The 25,518-nt window shown below is 42.9% G+C and overlaps 1 protein-coding gene across 1 annotated transcript in view; it reads right to left on the reverse strand.

The window, feature by feature from the left end:
• Window positions 1-25,518, reverse strand: part of LOXL4 (lysyl oxidase like 4) — a 216,526-nt gene that overhangs the window by 71,743 nt on the left and 119,265 nt on the right. The window contains exons 9-11 of the mRNA XM_069239653.1: window positions 12,480-12,647; window positions 11,500-11,662; window positions 4,255-4,498 (exon numbers count right to left, since the gene is read on the reverse strand). Coding sequence (XP_069095754.1) covers window positions 4,255-4,498; window positions 11,500-11,662; window positions 12,480-12,647 — 575 coding nt within the window. The remainder of the gene's footprint in view (window positions 1-4,254; window positions 4,499-11,499; window positions 11,663-12,479; window positions 12,648-25,518) is intronic.

Below are 25,518 nucleotides of genomic sequence, written 5' to 3' on the forward strand. Positions count from 1 at the left end.
TAGTGCTTATATTTTGCATTTCTTTCCTTACACACATTTAATCAGGAAATTTGATCAGGAAATATTTTCTAATTTCACAAAAGGAAATGTTAACTATCCCTAAAGGACATTTAGGCCAATGCCAGTGGGAAGAAAGACAAGGTTCAGGGCAGAGAAGGTCAGCTTTCATAAGAAATTCATCTATAGGCATCCAGTCAAATCCATGTACGTTTACATTTTCAAAGGCCAATACTTCAAGCTGTTGCTTGTAAAGCGTGAATCAGCAAGTGCTTCGTTATTAACACTGTCCTCTTCCCAGGTATGAAATCCCGTTACCTCAGGAAATTCCACTAAAAAACACAGTATTGCTATGTAGACCACAGCTTAGGGATTTCTAATCGTAGGCAGTACCAGGCTACATAGTGAGGGCTAGGTTAGAATCAAGTACATAAATCATCAAAGGGAATTACTGTAGACACAGATTATCCACTTGTTTTTTGTATCATTTTGCTTTTTGTGCCTGTATCCAACATTTTCACCATGCCAGGAGGAAGAACTACAACAATAGTCTTTGCAACTATTTTTACATGGTATTTTCCTTACCACATTATTTTCCTAGCACAGTTTCCTCCACGTAGTACATGAAGGAACATGACACACAAAAAAACAGGACTGAGTACCATTTGTGTCTTCTTTTACTTTTTGGTATTAATACCATAGCCAGTAATTACTGGTGCAGTAGGGAGCGGCATTAAGCAGGTGCAGTTTTACTTTGCACAACGTGCTCATTCTGTCTAGATCATCTCTGGGTGCCCACACTAAGTTAGTATGGACCCCAAAATAATGACCCCTCCTATCATTCAGTATCTTTTTTGTGTTCTCTCATGGTTGGAACTTTTGTCTTACAACTGGGAGTAGTTTGTGTTGTAAGTGCCTTGTTAGTAATAATTCTCTAGTAGAGCTGCTAGCCCTGAAGATGTGTAATGTACTATTGCTCTCTAGGGGCTAAGAATATGGTTGCACTGCATTACTTTCTGCCATTTTGTATTTACATGGTTATGCGCTCTAGGGGCTGACAGTATGGTTATATAACCATGTTTCTTTAAAATTATATTTTTGTTGTGGTGCCCTCTAGGGGCTATTTTGAGCATTGCAGTCTAATGCCAAAAGTTTATTTCTGATAAAGGTTTTTTATTGGTTTTACATGATGATTGTATATGTTTTACGAATCTCTCCTTATTGCAGTTATGACAATGATTCAGGCCAACTTAACATCCTTATTACACTATGACTGTTTGAACACTCTTGATATGTTTGGGTAACCCTTCTAGTTTAATTCTCTCGCTTGGCTGTCTTGTGTCTTTTTTTCGGGAATTGTGTTAGCCAGCCAGCAACTCTGATAGTGGGGTGGTGAAAGTGGTATTCTATTGGAATTAGCATTGCAGATTTAAATTAGGATGCTAAATGCCAAAATTTTCATTTTTGCTGCAGATAGATGAAGAAGGTAAATGGAAGTGCTTTAGTTATATGCAGGGCCACTGGAATTATGTGGCAGGAAAAGACCAATTTATGAGGGAGGGTTGACCAATTTATGTGGCAAAAAAAGTCCAGTTATCAATTTACAACTCCAACTAATGCAAGATCTATTGCATTGCAAATGCTATTTTGTATAGGGAAAAGTGTTTCATGAAGAGATAAGCTTTTATTTGTTCTGAATTGCAGGAGAGTTCAAGCAGTTCTGATGTTGGTGAGGATGTTGATCTGGGCTCTGCAAACCTAGACTCAAAAACAAAAGGTAGGCCTTCTAATTTCTTGCACATTTTTGTTTCCAGTGTGGCAATGACCTGACTTGTGCAATGGGCGTTAAGGGGCCCAAGGAAAGTGTTTCTGCACTGTGTGCTTTAATATGTGCCCAAAAGTGTTAAATAATAAATACATTCTAAAACTGTAAAGGTCATGGGAGTACAGCGCGAATTTCAGAAAGACACTCAAAAGTTCCATGACACTCTTCATTGGGAAATCATGAAACCAATATGTGAGAAAGGCGGAACTGCTACGAGGAATCTCAGCACAGAGCTTGGCCCTGTCACTGAGAGAACTTCTGCCGTTGCTGGCTTTTGGAGATGGTCGGACTCCAGCTATAGTTCACAAGCCACTGCGCTGAGACAGGTTTCTAAATTCTGGTTTGGCACACCATCCACCCAATATCACAGCAATGAGTCAGAGGCTGCCAGCCATGGAAAGGGCTCTCTGCGGCTGGATGACTGATCTCAGAAAGTCAAATTGAAAGTCTAATCACAATGAACCAAAGTAGCAAATGAATCTACATGACATTTTTATCTGTGTATCTTTCGTCTGAGTGGATATTAAATGTATGTTTTATGGTGTCGGAATCTCCAAAACTGCACTCCTATAGTGGGCATTAAAGCATGGAGACTAAGGTGATGCAATAGAAGAACACTCAAAGTAAATCTGATAATTAAATGTGATCTTAACTAGGTAAGGCGTGTGTGACCCGAGCGATAGCTTTGCTGCCTTTACACTGTACACGCATGGCCTGTGTTTCCTGAGTGATAGCTCTGCTACCTTTTAACCTCACCTGAAAGACCAGTGTGACATGGCTGATAGGTCTGTTGTCTTTACATAGTACCTGCAAGGCCTGCATTCTCTGAGCAATAGCTCTGTTGTCTTTATACCCTACCTGCAAGACGTGTGAAGTGTGGGATAGCTCTACTTTCTTTAATCCTATACCTGTAAGACCTATATGACATGACTAATAGTTCTGTTGCCTGTAAAATGTTCTGCAAGCTAGGCAGGACTGCACACTAAATTCAGCCCTGGCCAAAAATATTCAAACCCGTCCCACAACTCAGGAGGCTCAGGACTAGATTAGGGCCATTGGGGCATGATTGGGACCTGGCAGCCCCATTGGCCTGCGGCCTACTGGGAAAATGCCAGAGTGGCAGAAAGGGCAGTCCAGCTATTCCTGCAAAACATGTGACCTGGCAGATAGCTCTGCTGTCCTTGCACTCTACCTGTGAGATCGGTGTGACCTGATGTCTTTACACCCTACCTGCAAGACCACTGTTCCCTAGTGATAACTCTGCTGTTTTACATCCAACCTGCAAGACCTCTGTGAATTGAACCATAGCTCCACTCTCTGTACATGCTACGTGTGAGTTCAGTGTGACCTGAGCAATACCTCTTCTGTCTTCACACCCCACCTGCAAGACCTGTGCGACGAGTAATCGCTCTGCTGTCTTTACATTTCACCTGTAAGAACAGAGTGATCTGACGAAAACCTCATCTGTTTTACACTCTACCAACAAGACCTGTGTGATCTGCTAGTCTGTCTTTACATCCTACCTGATAGAAGGGTCCTGAGTATTTTGAGGACATGCTAAGTATTTGCCTATGGTGATATCTGTCCAAAGGTTAATCAAGAAAAAGAGCTAACAGTAGCAGTCTTGGTTTTTTCCATTATAATATAAAAGTCATATTAAGTGTTTTTCCATCAAGCCTCACAGAGACATTATTTAATTGGGTACCATTCAATATCTGTTCCCCCTCTCCATCCCATTTCTTTCCTGATTCTGTTTATATTTTCTACACCAGTGGTTCCCATGCTGTGGTCCGGGGACCCCTGGGAGAAGCCTACTCAGAGGCTCCGTGGCTGCGTAGAAAATTTAAGAATATTAATAGATTACGTCCCCAGTTTCAGTAATGACTCTTTAGGGGGTCCGCATAATTCAATAATGATTCAGTGAGGGGTTCCCGGGTTCCAGTACTGGTAAACTGGGGGTGCACACAAGTCAAAACGTTGGGAACCACTGTTCTACACCCACTGATTACCCTTTCTTTTGCCAATTGTGTAGAATATAGAAATAATGGTGATGCATATACATGGTAAAATGTAAAACGTGGTAATTTGCATATTTAAATTGAGAAAGTGTCCATTACAATGTGGAATGATATACATTACAACACATATTTAGAAGGGTTTATTGAAAAGTCACTAAAGTACCCATATTGGTTCAGTGATAAACACCTCAGCCTCCTAGTGTACACAAACCGCATGAGCAGTGTCCTCTAGCACGGACATTTGGGAGGGGATTTAAAGCTTTGCTGCGGATGTCTTAACTTTCTGCTATAGATTTTCTGCAGGTCCAGTATGCTCTTGTGGTCACAAAGTTCTAGACAGGTTCATATTAAGACCCTTAATGTTTTTTACAATCATGTGGCTGTGGAGTAGTTAAAGAGGCCGGTTTACGATACCTGTGGCACTCGTGCCAGATCCAAGAGTGGCGTCCAGCCCTGGGTCTGAAGTCTGCCCTGCCCACGTTGTGGATTTGGGAGGAGAAGCGCAGCAGCCTGCGGTGCCCATAGGGCCAGACCATGTCATCAGCGGACTTGGAGAGGCAGTTCTCTTCGTGTGCGCAGTAGAGCATATTGAGGGGCCGGTCCTCCAGGTAGGCAGACTCCTCCACCAGCTGAGCATTCATAACCAAGTCTGGGGCACCTAAGAGGGAGAGCAAAAAGACCTGTTAGAGGAGAACTAGAAAAAATACCTTCGATAAGAGACACAAGACATCTTCAGTAAGCGAATCCAAGTCTTAAAGTGACACAGCCTTGCCCAAACCTATAGCTACTCAAGAGGCACATGCTTGCCCAAACCTCTAGCTACTTAGTTGTGACTAGGCCTGGGCGGAGTTCACGAAGTAACCAAAAAACTCCATCGCACTAAGTGGAGTTCCGCAAGCGGCAGAGTGCGTTAGGTAACAGTGTTTGCGTTAATTTTAGCACCAGGTGTTTGTCCCATGTTTAAAAATCAGTGCGAATGGCCCCCGCGCAGTTCAAAAGGGTGCTGCTTCTTTTCTGCCACTTGAGTATATTTTCTACTGGAGCAGCAGCTTCCTCAATACAAACAAAAGGTTTCTCCACGTGACTGGTCGTGACCATCTGTGACCGCCCATAGTGAGCATGAGTGAGGAAAAAGTCTGTTCCGCTCTGTGAAGTTTTTAGGAACTCCGCACTCTAAGCGAAGTGCGGAGTGGGAAAAACTCTGCAAACTCCGCTAGCGGAGTGGAGTTCACCGCCCACCCTTAGTTGTGACCGAAAAGGAAAATATTAATTGACTAACTTCAGACATGAATGGTTAAACAGGATGTCACCTAAAGAGCCCTGATCTCAAACTTAACACTGTAGCCAGTAGCCCTCACCTCCAATTACTATTCACAGGAGTACTCGGCGGGTAGTATTTTCCCAGTGAGTGAATAAGCCAGGGAGTCAGTGACCCACTTAGTGAATAAGTAAATAAGTGAGCATTAAGAGAGTGAGCGAATACCAATGTGCGTAAGTTATGTGGTCATCTGAACTACAATCTCAAGATTAATTATCTTTTAGTTCTGTTGACTGGGTCTGTCACATTTTTAAATTATATTCCATAAAAGAAGGCCCTATGTTTCAAAAGGCTGAAGCAAAAACTGCTCTTTTCTATCCATTCTCACACTTGATCGATGCAGTCATCGGAGTGTATGTGGGTGCTCACTGCACTGATATCACAGGATAGTCTCAAGCAACAGGTCACAGGAAAGGGAAGACATGCTTTCGTATAGTGCACTCAGGACTGAACTCCTATGAATAATAAATGTTGCACGTTTAACAAAAATTGGTGAATTTCTGGCTTGGATAACACACCTACCATCTTTAAAAGTAATCCCTGCCACTTCAATGGAGACAAGAAATGTGGGTGGACTATTTAATGCTTATCTCTCACTCGCATACCAATTCCAAACTAGAGTCAATGGTTCTTACCTTGCGGCTATACTTGCCCTTGATAACCCCCCTCTTTCTTTGAGACCTCAGACAGGTAGAGTTGATGAGAACTATTGAGATGGCCTTCCTAGACATCTTCAGCATCAACGCCCCAGGCCTAGGAAGGCAGACTGTGACTGAGCCTGCTAAGCATGACCACCGGAAACAATTCTCAACAGAAGTGCATGTCAGAATCTCACGACTTTAATATCGGGCTACCATAATATCTTAGCAAAAATACTGACAGCAAAAATATCAAGCAGGTAAGTATATGCAGATAAGTATAGATTTACTGTTCTAAGCGCCACGTGTATTTACTTTGAATATATATATGTTGCTGAAGTACATGCATTTACAGTTAAGTTTAGTAAATACTTACCTACAAATACTTACCTTCTCTATATCTTGATTGTTAATATTTTTGCTATAATATTCTAGTAGCACAATATTAAACTATTGATATCCTTATACCATACCACTGAAAGTGACCTACTGGAACCAATTGTTGCAGTTCAAAGTGTCCTGCAAAATAGACAAGGCCTACTTGAGTGACAGACTTGAGCTGGCCACTTGGGGACTTGCAGGATGTTACATCCTACGATGGACTCGGCAATAAACCTGCACATGACTATGCACATCTGCACAATCAACACGTTTGCAAGTGGATAAATCACGAGGCAGGTCCGTGGAAGCTTAGGGTACCCAAAGGTGGAGCACCATGAAGGCAAGTCAAAGGTGAGACATGAATTACATACACTTCATACCAAAACAGAACATCTTAATTTTGCCGTCCTTGAGCACTACTGAGCAGGGCCGTTACTCACGAGCGAAACTGAGGTTCTCGCTTTGCTTATCCTTGTAATTCTCTTCAACATCCTCTAATCTTTACATTGTGTAAACTTTGCTCAACTTTTAAGTGGGCAAAAAGTGACGAGCAGTGCTTTACATAGCAGAGCAAATCTAATACAGTGACCTAATCAAAATGCTGTACGTGGGCAAAGGAACGAAGACAAGAATAAAGTCAAAGAGTAATGGTATAGGAAATTGGGTTGTGGATGTAATATACTGCTCCTTAAAGAACTGAGTCGTCAACTCGTTCCTTAATTGGAGCACCACTGGGACAGTCCTCATGGTTATGACGATGTTTTTTTCATATATTTGGTGCATAGACAGAAAAGGCCTGCTGTCTTGTTCTTTTATTGTTTACACTTCTTAGTCTTGAGTCTGATAATGTTCCGGCTCTGGGTATCCCGAGAATCACCAGAGATGTTGAGGTTATTTGCATGATAAGTGGAGGTGTTTGAGATGATAGCTTTGTAAGTGATGCAGCTGGTATGAAGAAGGTGCAGGTCGACAAGTGGTACCAATGGATTCCATCACAATGGGGGTGATACAATCATATTTCTTCACACTCTTGGTCAGAAGTGTTGAGGTGTGAGGGGGTCGGTGTGGATTCTGTGAGGTAGCAGAGTAGGACATTACCATCAACCAGGTGATAGAGTACAAGGGCGTGAGCAACAGTTGTGATGTTGTTTTCTGGACAAGACTTTCTGTATAAGACAGAGCTGTTAGCAGGCTGTCTTTGTGGTTTTTGGCTATGTGTTCCTTGAGGGTGAAGTTGGTGCCCAAGGTGAATCCAAATTACTTGGAATTCAGTGAACCTTGGGCTTCAAAGCCATCAAGGTTCATGTCATTGAGCCAGTTTGCACTTTTCTTGTTTGTTATTCTAAGCAAATAACAAAAATTCTGTCTTGGTTGGGATGAGCTTCAGGTGAGCCCTAGAGATCCAGGTCTAGATGATGTGCAAGCAATATTTGAGGAGTTGGATGCCAGAAGCAGAGGAGACTTTCAAGTGGAATTGTGGTATTGTTGGCATATTGGTGAATCTTGATGCTGTTATCTGCAAGTAGAACTCTTAAGCAGCTCTGTTAAAGGTTGATGAAGAAAGGAGAAAGTATGGAACCCTCAGGGACTCAACAGGTGATAGGAATCTTTTGTAACCTGGACGTGCCCATTGACCAAACTGGAATTTGGTTGGGAAGGTATGATGAGCACTAGTGGAGGGCATTGTAGATTAATCTGATTTGAGCTTCCAGGGTGAGTATAAGAGTGTGATGGACGAATGTTAAATGCAGCTGTGAGGTCTAGCAACATCAAGAAGCAGAGGTCACTTTCAAACACTGGCCAAGAGGACATAGACTACAATATGTTATGCTGTGACCTCCATGTTGCAGTGTGGTCTGCAGCCACACTTGTGGTTGTGCAGACGATTGTTAGTATTGATGTGATCTTGGAGTTTAACATAAACAGCTTTGTCAATGATTTTGCTGATGAATGGTTGGTGAGTAATGGGCTGGTAGTTGGCTAAGTCATCTGGATATAGTATAGTTTTCTTTAGGGACAATGGTAATTAAGGGTAAGAGAGTACCCTAGAGAAGTGACTTGTACAGAGTTCAGTATGTCGAAGCAGTGGGTGTCAAAGATGAAGCAGGCTTGGTGTTATTGAAGTCCTATCAGATCCTTTGTATTTTTTCACTGAAGAAGAGGTTGATGGCATTGCACTTTTCTGTGGAATGAGGGCTAGGTGGGTCCAGCAGCGGGTTGGTGCAGTTCTTGATTGTTTTGAACAGCATTTTTCTTCTTTTGGTGGCTTCATTCAGGGTGTTAGTATAGTAATTTGCTTAGGCTGATGCTGCGAGCCATCTGTGTGTTGCATGGTGGGACTTCTGTATCATGAGTCCCTTGCCAGTTCTGTTTTAATTCCATTTTTTATTGTCTGTGGATAGATCGTTTACTGTCAGGCAAGATCTTTAGAGTACCAGGGACCTTAAAGCTTTGCCTTGCACTTGCATGTTGTAACTAGAGTCTGGATATACCCCCCAAAAATATTGAAGATGTTTAGATGGGTGATGACATTGAATCTGTAGTTCATATGGTGAGACATGAGTTCAAGCAGTAGGTTGTCTATGGAAATGTCTTTGAAGGATCTTGAGGTTTGGTCTTCTCTTTTGTGTTGACCTTGGATTGGTGGTAGATTGCAAAGTAGGGAAATAGGGATGCCAAAGACATTAGTCCAGTCCAGAGGTAGGGGTGGTTTTCATTGGTTTGTTGGTGATGTTGAGAAGACAAGTTCAAGGATGTGGCCTTTTTGAGTTTGCTGGTTATGTGACATGCAGTGCCACGTTGAGTGAGTCAATGAGACTGAAAAAGGTGTCTCTTGTTTTTTTTATTAGCTTGTGTTGTCTGTTACATGGAATTCAACCACGAGGGTAGTGTAGGCATGCTGAATTCATCAATGAAGTCCTTGTCCTGTTCAGAAAGTCTGTAGATGAGATGGAAGGTGGCAGTCTGAATTTCAGAAATTGGGAAGATGTATGTCAGGAGCTCTAAGGTTTTGAGTGTTATTTGCTTTCTTAGGGTTTAGGACCAGGCAGACCTATGGATGACAGTGAGGGCTCACCCCTTCTTATGTGTGGGGTACACTTTATGGATGCTCTAGAAGTAGCCTGTCAAAATTGTCTGTGGCTCTCTTGTTCCTCAGCAAATTATTCCATGTGGTAAAACTGCTGCTCACATTTTTTTGTTTTTCCCTCTGCTTTTCTCTTCTGGACACTCTTACCATACATTTCTCAGTAAAACTGTTTTGAAGACTGATTATCATTGGAATACTACTAGTCTTTGTCAGTTTTGCCATTTTCAGGCATTTCCTACTCATGCATATTCAATGAAAGCTCATCAGCAAAATTGTTTGCCAGGCTATAGCCTACTGTAATTGTGAAAGTCTACTTATTTAACCCCTACCCATCTTTGACAAGGTGAAGGCTTTACTCTCACTGACGATGTGAACACAGTGAGCCACATTTGTCTCTTGTACCTGTAAGGGGACTTATGGAGAGGCTTCCAGCATGGTCGCCCCCTCCCCATTGGCTTTTTTTTCTGTGTTATACTCTAAATTCCCCAAGAAGGCAGGTGGATCACTCAGCACTACCTTGGCACCGCCAGTGGATAGTCTATGGCAGGGAAGGCAAGAGGTTTATAATCCTAGGTGACCTCCTTTCAACTCTCTTTCTCTCTTCCCATGCAAAGCAACAAATTCTTGTTCACCTGTCCCTTTGATTCAGTCATAATAAAGGGTTTTTAATGCGGATGAAAAATCCGGTAAAAACAAAGACCATGGACAAGCTCATGGCACCTGCTGTCAAGTTAAATGTAGTCTTAACTGATTTTGATATGGATTCTGGGCCGGCTTGAAGTAAAATGTGGTCTGCTGGTAGCATTTATCTTTTAACTCTTCCCTGGGAGGAGGCTCTACCATAGTTGTGTCTTCATTTGATTTGAGGGCTTTGATTGAGATTTATCACAGGTGGTTGTCCCTGGTTACTTAGCTCAGTATTTTATACTCCTAGTGTGTCACAATGTAAAGAAATAATATCATAATGCATTACTGCTGCTTGATACCAAATGGTGGTCATGTCTATCTGTGAAAAATTCCTGAGTGTGCGTACTGTGAATCGCAGTTATCCAGGTAGAGCGGTTTCTATTGAACCAAGAAATATATGAGTCATCAAATGTGAATGCACAAGCAATACATATACTGCTCTTGTTTAATCCAATAAATGCAATCCATTGCGTCCAGGCAAACAGCGTACATCCCTTGAACACTACATATTACATTTTCATTTTATTAATACAGGCACCCAGAAAACAGAGTTAGGCCCTGATTATGAGAGGGCCAGAGTTCTTCAACCACTGCACAAACTACAGTTTGCGAAGTGGTCAAAGTTCTGAATTGTGCAAAGTTTTCTGCAAAAGAGGCAACAATTACTGTATTTATTGTGACATGCGGAATTCAGTGGGTTGAGCACCAAAATATGCTTGCTATTCCTAAACAACTCAGAATAGTTGAGGTTTATCACAGCATATAAATTCCAAACCCTGGAGTGTGGGAATTCATTAGGCACGACACATAGGGGGTCATTACGACCCTGGCGGCCGGCGGTAAGCTGGCGGTAACACCGCCAACAGGCTGGCGGTGTTCCGACAGCTATTATGACCGTGGCGCAATAGCCACGGCCATACCGCCGGCCACTCCAACATACTGCCAGGCTTCCGCCTGGCGGTCATAATCCCCAGGGCAGCGGTGCAAGCACCGCTGCCCTGGGGATTATGAGTCCCCGACCGCCAGCCTGTCCGTGGCGGTAAACACCGTCATTGAACGGCTGGCGGTAAGGGGACTTGGGGTGCCCCTGGGGGCCCCTGCACTGCCCATGCACTTGGCATGGGCAGTGCAGGGGCCCCCAGGCAGAGCCCTGTCGCGCATTTCACTGCCCGACTTTTGGGCAGTGAAATGCGCGACGGGTGCTACTGCACCCACTGCACATCAGCATTGCCACCGGCTCTATTACGAGCCGGCAGTAATGTTGATGTGACTTTTCCGCTGGGCCAGCGGACGGTAACACTGTTACCGTCCGCTGGCCCAACGGAAAAGTCATAATAGGGAGCCAGGAATACTGCCGGCAATGGCGGTATTCTGGCTCCCGCAGCCTAGGTCGTCTTTTTACAAGACCGCCGAGGTTGTAATGACCCCCATACACTCCTAATCAAGGCTTTAGTAAGGCAGCCCCCATTCTTGCAATAGACTTTCAGAGTATTCACTCCCAAGCTTTTAAATATAAAGTGGCTCATACACATTATTGTTGCACTTACTTTGCGCACAGGTGACTCCAGCAGAGAAACGTCCTGCTCCTCGAGGGCAGTGCACCACGCTGTGCTTTTGGCACTGTTGGACAGACAGCTCAGTGCCGGAGCACCTCACTCCACTCATTACCACTTCACCTGCCCCAGGTGTACCCTGCCAGTACCACGTGTCCTGAACAAAAAATACACAGAAGGAACAAAAATTACAGGAATCCAGACTAACCTTAAAAATCTATAAAGTATACAAAAAAGTGGTGGATCTGATGCTTGACTTAATCTCAGCCACTGGTAATTACTCAGAGCCACATCCCAATCCATATAGTCATGTGAGAGAGGAGGTGGGACCTGGATTGGCAGCGAGGCTGAACAGGAGGTCGGGGTTTGAATAACTGCCTGAGCACCCATGAAGTCCCTCATTGCTATCCTTGGCAGCCTCTTTTAACCTCCCTCAATACACAAAGGTGTCTGAAACCTCTGCTTATGTTCTGAGACAGTGGGAAGGTTGGAAATGCTGCAGTAGTCATAATGGACAGCTCGAAACCTACTCTAATTAAGGATTTCCAGAACATATTTCAGTTCACTGCATGATATCAGTGTTCTGTTGGGTAAACGAGTGAAGAGAGGCGATACTGTGTGATACAAAGTGGCACCATGTGAGTTGCTAGAGCTAGAAACCTCAAACATCATATCATTCCTCTCCGCCTCACTCTGCACACCATCCACTACCTCCCTCTAAATCACACTACACATCCAACGGAAAGCTACAAAAAAATCAACCTTCAGACTTCGAGAAGGGTATCTCACGTGATGCTAAAGTGATGTACTTATCTAGAGAAAATGCAATACGAACAACTGCACCATGACAAACAAGGCAGAAATACGAGGAACCTCTGACATACAAAATTCAATCACTACATTGTAAAACAGGTTCCTGTAATAATCACACCTTTGGAGATGCAAGTAGTCTGTAGAAGATGCTGGGCACCAACCTGCAGTGCTTGGCTCCCGAAGCCGAGTCCCAACTGACGGCACACCACCATGGCTTCATTCAGGCCCCAGAGATCACTGCACACAGCTCCCCACTTTAGAACGCCATTCACCTCTGCCAGCACCTCCACAATGCCTTCATCAAGCGTTCTCCCACCAGTCAGGCGCGCCTACATGTAGGAAATAAAAGTATAATTTGAAGACATATTCAGGAAAAACAATCATTCAGTAATAGGAAAGAAAAAACTTTAGACTCCACAAAACTAAAAAGAGACACAAGGGTTGAATAGTTATTCATGCCAGATAGAGGGTAATGCCAAGGGTGGCTCCTCCATAATGACAGAGGAGTGTGACCCCACTGCCAGCAGCGGCAGCTGCAAACCTTTTCCCCAAAAACTATAATAAACTTTGTTTATGGAGAAAAGGGGTGGGGCCACGGGGATGATGAGCAATGACGGGGAGTGCTCAGCACTCCCCCTCACTGCGGATGTATGTTTGGCCGGTCGTCTTGGGCCTGCCAAACACACATGCGCAGAAGGGTCTCTCAAGCCCAGCAACACAGTTTCCAGGCTGGAGAGAGCCTGCACAGGCTCTGAGGTTTGCTTGGGAGCGCCCTGGCTGGGTGCTCCCATTCAATCCTGACGCTGCTCTGAGCAGCGTCAGGCTTAGCTGCAGGGCAGTCTGGGAGCCTGTGCCTGCAGCCAGATGGAAGAGCAGAGGAGTAGTGCGGCACGGGAGCGTAGGTTAGTGTTTTTTATATATTTTTGTAATGTAATTTGTGCCTCCCCATCATCCCTTCTTCTGCGCGTGCCGTCCCGCCCCACCCCCTCTGTGACCCACGAGCCGCTACTGGGTAATGCTTGAGAAAGTATAAATTATAATAATCAGATCCCCAACCCGATATTGGGCTTGCCTCATGTGTCTGAGTTCTGCATCCAATGAAGGCGGATTACTGGTCTCGGCCATAGCAATAATGACAATTTTCCAAATTACAAAACACAGTTTTAGGGAATAGATCACTGCAATGGAAATACACATTCTACATGAAGTTTTATACAAGGATACAAAGCTGTGATCTGAATGTGGTTATGAATCTTGCGGCCAGATTTACTAACACTTTGCTCCAGGTTTGTCTTACTTTTGTAACACAAACACAGTGTAAAGTATTATGGTGATATTTACTTTTCAACATAAATCTGCATTATAAAGTTGAATAGGGCACTCGTGTAACAAAGCCCCATGCAGCACTGTGCTGCGGGGGGACCCCAAGCTACAGGGGCCCCCTCAGAACAGTACCCTGGCCTCAGAGCTCATGAGTGAATCCGGGGGGGGGCATGTACTGTGCAGGAGGGCACCCTCAAGTTTGGTTACGCCACTGGGCTAAGGTAACGGAAGGAGTGCTATGTACTACTTTGTGCTAATTTGCGCCAAGGGGGCATACCATCAGTTGTTCTTTGGCATTCCCTTGCAACCTCCCGTGGATTTTGATGCAAAACTCTGTGTACTAATATTGGTAGACAGGTATTTGTGGCAAAAACCTTTGCCTCCTTTAGGCAGGTGTAAATGTGGAGCGAGTCTTAAAAGTCTCCACATTTTTCCAAATTTGCATGTGTGCTGCACTGTACAGCACACATATAAAGTGTGAAATAACGAAACCATATTTTTTTGTGCTGGAAGGGCCCCCTTCAAGAACAAAACCTAAACTTGACAGAACGCACACACCCTTCCACTGCAGTGCAGGGTGTGTGCATAGGTACATAGAAGCCTAAAGTGCCCCAGCAATGGTAGAGAGAAAACCAGCTCCATATCTTACTAGATGCGGTGCTGCTCTGCTCTCTCCCTTTTATGCAGCAACTCTGGTTGCCCCACTGCTTTGAGGAAAATGTTAGTAAATCTGCCCCTACGTGTCGCCAAAAGAAAAAGGCAATTCCAAGAACCATTGTTGACAGTGGAACACAACACAAAGATCCTCAATATTCAATGCCTGGGTAAAAAAAAACAATGCTTTAATTCAGAAGCGGAAGTGCCAATGCAGCATGGTTCGTTCTTATCCAGTGCGATTTTACTACACTATTCTGAGTTCTGCACCATATACTTTCCTCCGTTTGTGGTGTGATAACTCGGAATGTTGTGCTTCTTATTTGCTCAAATTCCGGCAGGTTTTACATGTTGAAAATCGTATATAAAAAGCTGAAGAGCGTTGAAATGGATGCACATCTTGGAATTCGGATTCGGATGCAAACCCACATGTGCTGTAATGTCTGCGGATCTTAAAATCCTAATTTGGGCTCAAACTCCTGCTTGCACTAGAAACGGAAATCCAGAGGAAGTCTTAATTAGCGTTTTAATGCAATTTATTAGCTTTAATGCACGAATTCAAATTAGACTTCCCCACCCACAGTAAAAGTCTCCCAGTTAGCATTTTTTGCCTTTTGTGATGCGTGATTCACGTCTAACACTGTCTTTCAGTAGTTACTCAGTTTGATTTGTGGACCTCTAATTAAAATCAGATGTTAGTTGTGGGTTCGTGTGTTGCTGCTTGAAGAAATGAAACTAATGGAACACATATAAATGAATATATTTTCATCTTTATTGTCTTCTTTTTAAGAGATAAGCAGACATAGTGTGTGTCTGGCCCTTTAAGAGACCTAGCTAGTATCCTTTTACAAATAAGAAGACTCCAACTTTTAGATAAGCATTGTCACTGCCAATTGGTCTGGCTTATGAATGAATAAATGAATGAAAATGCTTTTTGTGTCACTGTTGGATGTAGACACTCAATAAGCCATCATAATCCTTCATACATGCACTCTATCACTCATCTTTTCACTCATGCATCCATTCATCAATTCACTTAATACACAACACAATACACTGGTTCTTGAAGAGCGCAAACTTTTCACCTCAAGGGGTCTCCAGGCGCTGGGGGGGGGGAGTGGGCGGGAGCTGCAAGCCCCATCACACTGTTGCTAGCAGTCAAAAAGCCATATTTTAGGCAGCTGCCTGAAATCCTTCAGGGAAGAGGAAAAGCGCAGGTGGCGGTGGAGCTGGAGGTCGTTCTAGTATCTGGCGTCGAGGTGGGAGAAAGAGTGACCTCCTTAGCATACACAGTGGATTTACAGGGCGTGGGCCTGGAAGAGAGAGGCTGAATGGATGTCTCTGGTTGGTTGGTGGAAGGAGAAGTGGTTGCTGATGTAGGCTAGTCCAACGTTGTGGAGGACTTTGCATGGGTGAATGAGGAGCTTGAAGAGGCATCTTGACGAGGAGCCAGTGGAGGGCCCTAGGGTGTGGGGTGATGCTGGTTCTTCTGGGGAGGTCGAGGACAAGTCTTGCTGCTGGGTTCTGAATGGTCTGGAGGTGTTTCCTGAGCTGTTTGGTGGTTCCAGCACAGACTACGTTTCCATAGTCGAGCCGGCTGGAGATGAGGACCTGGGTGACTGTTTTCCAGATAGAGATGGGATCCATTTGAAAATCCTGAAGAGCATGCACAGGATTTGAAAACAGGCAAACGGGACAGCGTTGATCTGTTGTTTCATGGTCAGTTGAGTGTCCAGGATGATCATGAGGTTGCGTGCATGGTTGTTGGGATTGGGTGGAGAACCGAGGAGGGTGGGCCACCACTTGTAATTTCAGGGGGGGGGTTTGTTCCTTAAGATGTGGATCTCTATTTTGCCCGAGTTAAGTTTGAGGCAATTGGTCCTCATCCAGGAGGCAATGTCAGTCATGGTGTTTTGGAAGTTGGTCAGTGCGGTACCATCTGAGAGGGAGAGGGTGAGCAGGGTGTCGTCAGCATAAGAAACAATGTTGAGTCCATGGGTGCATGTGATGTCTGCCTGAAGAGTAATGTAGGTGCTGAATAGGGTTGAGGGACGAACTCTGGGGGACACCACAGATTATATCTTTCAATGCGGAGAAGTAGGGAGGGAGGTAGATCCTTTGAGTTTGGCCGAATAGGAAAGAGGCTCCATTTGAGTGCGCTGTTTTGAATGCGAATCCTGTGGAGTCTGGAGATGAGCGTGTGGTGTGACACGGTGTCGAAGGCTGCGGATAGGTTGAGGAAGATGAGAGCTGCTGTCGCTCCTTGGTCAAGTAGGCACCTGATGCTGTCTGTAGCTGAGATCAGTGCGGTATTGGTACTGTGGGTTGGCCGGAATCCAGATTGGGAAGGGTCAAGCAGGTTGTTGTTCTTGAGGTAGACAGTGAGCTGGTGGTGGATGGCTTTTTCCAGGACTATAGCGGATAAAGGGAGGAGTGAGATAGGGTGGTAGTTTTTGAATTCGATGGGGTTAGCTGAGGGTTTTCTTTAAGAGGGGCTTTACCTCGGCATGCTTCCAGGCACTGGGACGGTGGCTGTGGAGATGGAGGTGTTGAGGAGCTCTGTGAGTGCGGCTCCAATAGTTTCTCCTCCTAGGTTGTAGATATGTTGCGGGCAGGAGTTCATGGGGGACCCGGAATGGACGGAGGCCATGAGGGAGAGGGTGTCTTTGGTGGATGTCAGCTAGCTTGTGGTAGTAATGGGACAATAGCTTGTCACAGAAGGCCTGGGAGGGCTGGATCGTGTTCTCTGTGGTGGCGGGGCAGGAGAATTCTCTGACGATGCTGAAAGGTTCTCTGGAGTGGTTGGTGTTTGCTTAGATACAGGTGGTGAGTGCTTCTTTCTTGGTCTCTCTGAGTCTGGGTGGTATCATTTGAGCTTGGTCTTGAAAGCTTCTAGGTTGGCGGTGGTCCTGTTGGAACGCCAGTGTCTCTAGTTTCCTGCAGTGTTGTTTGAGGGTCAGACATTCCATGGTGAATCGTTTGGGCTTTCTCCTGGTGGTCCTCTTTAGCAAGGCAATAGTGTGGGCAGCTGAAGAGATCCAGTTGGGGAAGTTCTGCACTAGGTGTTTAAGGGTGTCTGAAGGTGCGGGTCTGGTTTCTTTGAGGGCAGCGGTACAGGGAGATTCTATGATGTTGCTCCAATTTCGGTGGGGGAGGCTAGGGTGTTTCGCTGGGGCTTCTGGTGGTCCCACAATGGTGAAGTGGATGAGGTTATCATTGTTCCATGTTACCGCAGATGTGTGGGAGAATTTGGTTATGATGCTGGAGGAGAAGATGGGTTTCTAGTGTGTGTCCTGTGCTGTGCATGGTGACCAGCTGAGAAAGGCTGATGATGCTCATGTTGTCAAGGATTGAGGCAGAGTTGGCATCATTCAGGTCTTCTAGGTGAATGTTCAGGTCCCCTAGGAAGATGAAGTGGCTGGATTCAATAGCCAGGGGGGTGATGGAGTTGCAGAAGCTGACACATCGGCCAGTGGGTTTGTAGGCAAGGGCTCCTCTGATGATGGTTTTGGTGTTGGGTTTGATCTGGAAGTTGAGGTGTTCTATGATCGGTGTAGTGTCATCTGAGGTGGTGAAGTGGAGGGGGTCCTTGTGTATGATGGTGATGCCTCCACTGTGTTTGTTGGGGGGGTCGTGGTGGATCATCATGTATCCAGAGGGTGTAGCGATGTCTGGTCCAGAGGAGGGGGTGAGCCAGGTTTCGGTGATGAACATAATGTTGAGTGTGAGGGTGGTGAGGGTGTCCCAGATTTCTATGGCATGCTTGCAGAGGAGTTGGACGTTCAGTAGTACGCAGTGGAGTTGAGTTTTGAGGCTTGGGGATGGCTGGGTGTAGGTTGCGGTTGTTCCATCATGGCAGGAGAATTGGCAGTGTGACAGGAAAAGTGGCCTTTGGTGCATTGCGGTGAGGCAGTGCAGCATTTAGAGTCCCTGATATTTGGTCTGAGGTTTTTGACTTTGTCTGATGAGTATAGGCTCCGTGTTGCAGATCTAGGGGTCCTGGGCATGGTCCAGGCACAGACGGGCATAGACGGGAATGTCCGCTGCATGGTCGTACAGCAACCTCCATTAAGTAGGTCCTGGGTGGCTGGGACTCCGGGGCGGGAGGAAAAAAAGCAGAAAACATAAGGATCCTAGGGAGGCCTAAGTGGGGGTGAACTGAGAAGCAAAAAGAGCAGGGAGGCTGTGGGGGACCTACAGGGCTAAGCAGGCGATAGCTGGACAGCTTGGCAGAGGGAGGCAGCAGACTGGGCAAGACACTGACTGCAGGTGCTATGTAGTGCTTTGCAGCAGTTTTAAGTGACCAGGTGGAGCTGGAGGGCCTGGCTCATCCTTCCATTCACCCTCTGACACAACCACAGTAAAACATACAAAAATTCAACAACAAATGCAAAAATTTACAGAATACAAATTTTAAAAAAGGAAACACGCTGCCATCTAAACATGGAGGCCATATGTTTTTATTAACAAAACTAAATATAGCAGCAGGTGTTTGTTGTGCAAAGGTATCATAAATAGTATATCATCATTTTATTAAAGTTCAATCATGGCCTCCATACTTAGAACCATCTAGCCATCTTGGAATGATGAAACAATGATGCACTATGGACAACAGCATTACATAGTGATCTCCTGGGTTAGAGGAATTGGCCTCAGGCAATGCAGCACACTTCAGATTAAATCAGCGGCAATCCAGCAACCTGTTACCACTGCGAGGATACTTGAAGGATCCTCTTAAGAAACATTAAAATAAAAAGAGGAGAAGCAAAGACATAAATGGAGATTTCTAAAATGAGAAACTTCAAAACCCAAGAGCTGGCCACCCAGCCCTGATACTGAAGTGCACTGATTTTCAGATGGATGTACAAAACGTGATCAGAAAAAAGCATTATTCACAGGGCAATGACTGATGCAGGCTGAACCATTACCAAATGCAGTTCACTGTCATGAATGGAAGCAGAATGTAAATGACACGCAGACAGACCAATGGCAGAACAAAGTAGATCCAAAGGTCCTTTATGTATCCATATGGCTTTATATTTGTATAGGTGGATGTATATATTAATTAATGTTTTTTATTACAGGACCCAGGCAGTCATCGAAGGAGGGATTCTACCAAGAATTATTACATTGTGATTCTCCCCTCTTATGGTTTGTCAGGGGCAGTAACTAATATCAAATTCATTCCTCACAAAGGTATTCAGACATTTGGTGTAACAAAAAATGCCCATCTGTAGGGTTTAATACAGAAAAATAACAATCCACCCTGTTGATATTTACAAATGTTTTTCACAATCAAGATGTCATACCTATTGTGTTTATCATACCTTTTTATAATAAACAGATCAGACCTAAGTCAATAGAAATATTTTCCCCACATGAACCAATTGGACCTGTAGCTGTTCTCTATGGACTTTAACATATGGTTTTCAAAATGGATATTCAGGGCTACAGCCTTTATCGTAACTTTTCATTATAAATTATCAAACCTATAACTTTTATAATTGGCTTGTCATCATAAGCAACACAAACCTACTGTGTTAGTTCATAAGCCTTCCCACTTGGCAACCATCAGGTATGCCATTACAGAATTACAAATATGTACAAAATACAGTTGTCAAAATAGGAGAAATTCCTTTTTAATTGAGTCTAATAAGGATTTCCATGGTGCAAATTGTCTGTCCCCGTGGTTTGTTCAGGTGGGTCATCAGCACCAAACCTCTTGCCTACTACAATATTCTGTGAGATTGCATATAACAAAATGTCTGCCTACGGGCTTTAGAACAGTGTAATACCAATCCATCCTTATTTTTCCCAATAAGTAAGTAAGGGCTACTTGCTTTGTCACAACATTTCATTATAAATAGATCATACCTAAGGAGTCTGACATAACATTCCTCAGTGAACTGATCAGGTCCCTGCATTTTACCAGAGGCTTGACAATATATTCAATCCAGGCCTACGCAAGATCCCAGAAGCAGGCATACATTTATAAAATTACAAATATGCACAAAATTACAGTTGGCTAGACAATATAGTGCCCTTCTCAATAGGGCCTAACAAGAATGATCATAATGAACTCCCAGGGTTTATCAGCATGGGTGACCAACACCATATCTCTTGCCTGCAACATTAATCTATGAGATTACAGATAATCTTCTATGGCTGTTGAATAATGTGACAACAATCCACGTTAGAGGCCTCTGGTTTTACCATATACTTATCACAATAAATAAGCCAGGTCTACTGCTTTTGTAATAACTCTTCATAATAAACAGGCCACGGCATAACATTTCCCTGCAGACCAATCAAGCCTATCTCTGTTATCATTGGCTTGTAACCACAATCAATTCAGGCCTACTTTCCTGAGCATATGTTTTCCCACAAGGCACCCTTCAGTTATATAGGCATAAAACTGCAAATGTGTACAAAATTACAGTGGGGAAACTAAAATAGTATATCTACTATTAGGGCTTAACAAGGATTCTCACACTGCAAATATTATATGCTCATGGTTTGTCAGATCAGGTAACCAACTCCACTACCTTTGCCTACTCATGCAATACGTTGATATATGAGATTCCATGCAACAAAAAACTTATATAAAGGCTTTATTTCAGAGCAACACAGTAAATCCTTAAATGACTTTTGAATTTAGCATACACATTTTACAATCAATTTGTCCAGCCAACTGCTTTTATTGTAACTTCTCACAATAAACAATCAGGCATATAGTCGTTATCCCTGGCTTGTCAACATAATCAACTTAAGTCCATCAGACCTACAGTATTAAAAGTACAACTATATACAAAATGACAGTTGACAAAGCAAAATACTATCTCTACTAAGAGAGTCTAAACTGGAATTTTGTAGTGCATAGCTTCTATCTCCACAATTTGTTTGGTTAGGTCAACACCAAAACCATTGCCTACTACAGTAATCTGTGAAATTTCTGGTAACAATCCATGCATAAAAGCCTATTGTCTTTAGTGCACGTTTTTACAATAAGTAGGTCAGGCTTACAGGCTTTGTCATAATGCTTCATAATAAACAGCTCAAAACTAAGAAACCTTGCATGCGTTTTTCGATGAACTTACAAAGCCTTTACTCTTTAGCATAGGCTTTACACTTTACCCAACACCAGCCTGTTTAGGTGCATAAACAGGCATCATGCATTCAGTATACAATTACAAATATGTACAAATATGTAGAAAAATACAGCTTGGAAAACAATACACAACCCCTCTCAACAGGACCTAGCAAGAATCATCACAATGAAGCAGGTTTTGTCAGGGTCGGTGGCCGACGTCGAAGACTTTGTCTCCTGTGGTAATCTATGAGATTCCATGCAACTAAATACCCTTCTATAGGCTATAATGCAGAGTAATCACACTTTGCACTTAAAAGTCTATCGACTTTAACATATGCTTTTCACAATAATTTTTCAGCTGTAGTGACTTTATCATAACATTTCCTAATAAATAGATCAGGCCTATAATAATGATCATTGGGTTGGTACCATAGTCAATTCAGTCCTGAGATATCAAGTTAAAACTTTGTCATATGCCAATAAGTGCAAAACATGAAGCCTTTTTAGTGAAAGCACACAAACTCAGCTGAGGCAAATTCGGCACTCAAAGGAACAGCATGCAGTTGGAGCCCTCACTCTCTCTAAAAGCCATTTTCTGTTGATCACATGAGGTCGGGTGACCGTTTCACTGTCAAGTGAGATCTAAAAGTCCATATAGGTTATTAACTGCCCTCCTCCCACCTGTTGTGTTGCCAGAGAAAAGCACCATAAATTATCTATTACACTTTAATAGCTTTAGAATGCCGTGTCCTTGAAAGTTCAAACTCAGACAGCTATATCACTAAACAAAGTAACCACAGCTGTGTGGAGGGCAAGCGATTTTTTTGTGAAAGCACACAACATCTACTTAATCAAAACATGTACTCCTGTCTCCAAAGCACATAATCTTGTGAGTCTCACATATTTGTCTGGCAGCAGGTATAATGCCAAGTCAGACCATAAAAATACACTGACTCTCGATTGGCACACCCTGTGGGTTGAGATGGAGCTCTGGGAGATATTCAAGCAGGAACAGGGGGTTGATTGTTTTCTGCAAGAGTGTGCTCAATTGGAGTTGATGCCACTGGACTGAAGCCAGAGCAGAAATGTAAATGTGAGCTTGCTTATAGTCGCCTAATATAGGCATCTTCCAGTGGGAGGCCTGGCTATTTGATTGAGACCTAAAAAGGCTAGTTTAAAGGTGAACTTCTATATAAATTAAGCAAATTATCACACACTCTCCAATCACAGATGTTGTCATTTTATCTTCACTGTTCCTGATATACTTTTAGCTGAACTAAACTGCAGGCTTGGACTCTGAGAGGCTGGTTCTCATCAGTTACACTGTTGTCTTTCCAAATCGGTGTAGGCTGGGACAGTAAAGTGTACCAGTGGAGTCATCAGGTGTGGTCATCACCAGAGAGCTTGGGCTTTGCTCCTCAATTCATTACTGAATAAATGCAAGTTGCACCACACTTATGTGTCTTGTCTTTGAAGATATTAAAAGTTGATTATTTTATTTGTTCTATATCTTCTTTTTTGCATTGTTTATGTAACATGTGAATCCCTGTCCTCTGGGGATGATTTAAATGAACCATCAGCAAAAAAGAAAGTAACTAACTCTGCTTCATCCTCAAATATTGTTGTTGCTATAGAATTCAGGGTTCTCCATTGACAAAGTAAGGAAGCAACTTTAGGGACCCACCACTACCTTACCATCAAAAAGCTTTTATCTTAGCAGATGTTCTGTTTTCCTCTGCCAAAAAGCTGTTTTGACTAGAGTTTTGAACACTCTTTCACCATTTCTGGATCCATAATGTTATAATTACAGTAGGAATATTTGCCGATTTATACTTTTAGCATATTTCCACATTTTTATCTACAACTGAATAATCATATATAATATTGTATTTATTTTACAAGTTTTGTTTAGCATGAACCAAGCCATGAAGGGATATCAATGATATGCCAAGAACACCATTAAATGAACAAATAAATATGTAGAAAGCAAGATAAGAAGTAGTGGTGTAGACAGTCGTCTTTGGGTAAAAACAATAGCAATTATTATACATAAATATGCCATTATCTTGAGAGGGCATATAAATAAAGGTTACAGATTTTCATTTAGAGGCCTATTCACAAACTGCATTTCGTAGCACATTTAATAGTACTACAACAGTACTACTGATGTACTACAAAATTATATTCATAAACCTACATGTGGAGGTTCCACCTCTCCTATCTATTATATGCAGAGATCTCTGCCATGACTGCTGAGATTTGTGCATATATAAGAATACATTTTGGTAGTAGATGTGGGCGTGATGGGGAGAGGCTTGAAAATGCTGAATGTTTATGACTAAAGAGAACGGGGTTTTGAGATGCATAAGGAGAGATTAAAGGAGGGCCAGGGAGCTATTTAGGGAGCTGTTTAGGGAGGAAGTGCACCCCCTCACAAAATAGTAAGCCTCTTCTTAGTTTCAAACTGCACTTCTAAAATTACTACAGCCAAAGGGACCCAAAACAGTTGAAAATGTACTCCAACTTAAAGCTGGAGTAAGTTTAGTCCCACATGCGGCCACTCCTAGGTACTGCAGCGGCCTCCCATGGAAAATAATGGAGGTAGGCACCCAAAATAAAATCCCATAGGAAATAATTGTTAAATACGTTAACTAATTTTAATTTGAAAAAATATATCCAATTATTTTAACTTTGAAAACACTTATATCAATCATACATAAATAGTATTTTATTTAAATAATTTATTGACCTTTTTTCAATGTATGTATATGTGTTTTTTTTAAAAACATTGATTGTATAAAATTATTTTGGTACATAACTTTTAGTGTCTTTCTATGCATAATCAATAAATATAAACATTGTACTTAAAATGGGTTTCATTACAAAAATATATTTTGATATTATTTTTGTTTGATATAATATACCAACATTCATTAAACAGTATTTTAAATTAAGGTAGTAGTGCATTATTTTTTTTAAATACTCTACATTTAAAATAACTATATAAAATGATGTTTCATAGATTTTGCCTACTTGTAGCCAAGAGACAAATAACACGCTGCTGGAAGTCTTCCAACTCCCACTTCGGTTCTGCAATGGAGGGAGGAACTGGAGAAATTACAACACTGAGCCTGGAAGAATACAGGGAGTTGCATAAGAGACCTATGTCCATGGCAGTTGATGTGATGCTACAGCAGTTTCATCTGCAGCTCTCACACAGTGACTAATGGACGTAATTCCTCTACTCCAAGAGGAAATCCTTAAATTACATGGGTCCCCCACACATCGCCTGTTTCACGAGTCAAATTGCCCATGCAATCTTTACAAAGTCCTAAATAGCGCACACATGATAGATATGACAACATTGTTATTGGAATGTTGGCGGGTGGCTGGGAAGGTTTTTTTTGTTAAAGCACGGATGATGATGGTATGAGAGTATGGCCCTCATTACGAATTCGGCGGACGGTTTAGATCACCCGCCAAACTTCCGACAGGGAGGTTGCTGCCATAGTGGCTACCTCCCCATCTGACCCATTAAGAGTTTCCCGCTAGATCAGCAGCCGGAAACCTCGGTTTCCGCCCGCTGGCCTAGCGGGAAACAGCCTAAAGCACTGTCTCTGGCTCGTAATCGAATTGGCGGAAATGCTGTAGGATGCAGGGTGCACCATTTTGTAAAATCGGCACACCCTCTATACTTCTTATGATCCAAAGTAATGTTATGAATGCACCATGTCATCATTTTTGGCGATGTCCACCTGGTCTGTGCTTTGTTTGTATTAAAATTAATAAAATATGTTATAATATTAAAATGTAACATACAAAATGTACATTTATTTTTTTTAACATTAATAAAACTTTTGTTAATTTTTCTGTACTTAACCATTAGGACATTTCCTCCCTGGTTGTGGAAGTCAAGTGTGCAGAATGTAAAATGGGCTAAGTCACTGCTGGTTGTATTTGGCATTTTAATGACTTCCACTCTACATGTAAGCAAACACCTTTGAGTAATTTTATACTCATAAACTCATAAATGGTAAGTAGCCAAAAGTAGTAAAAATACTCAAACGTTTAAGAGTAACTTTACAGATGTAGATTTACTCACGTGTAAAGTTAACTTTGTATGCAGCCCCAGA

The sequence above is a fragment of the Pleurodeles waltl genome, chromosome 6, assembly GCF_031143425.1.
Source record: "Pleurodeles waltl isolate 20211129_DDA chromosome 6, aPleWal1.hap1.20221129, whole genome shotgun sequence".
Lineage (NCBI taxonomy): Eukaryota > Metazoa > Chordata > Amphibia > Caudata > Salamandridae > Pleurodeles > Pleurodeles waltl.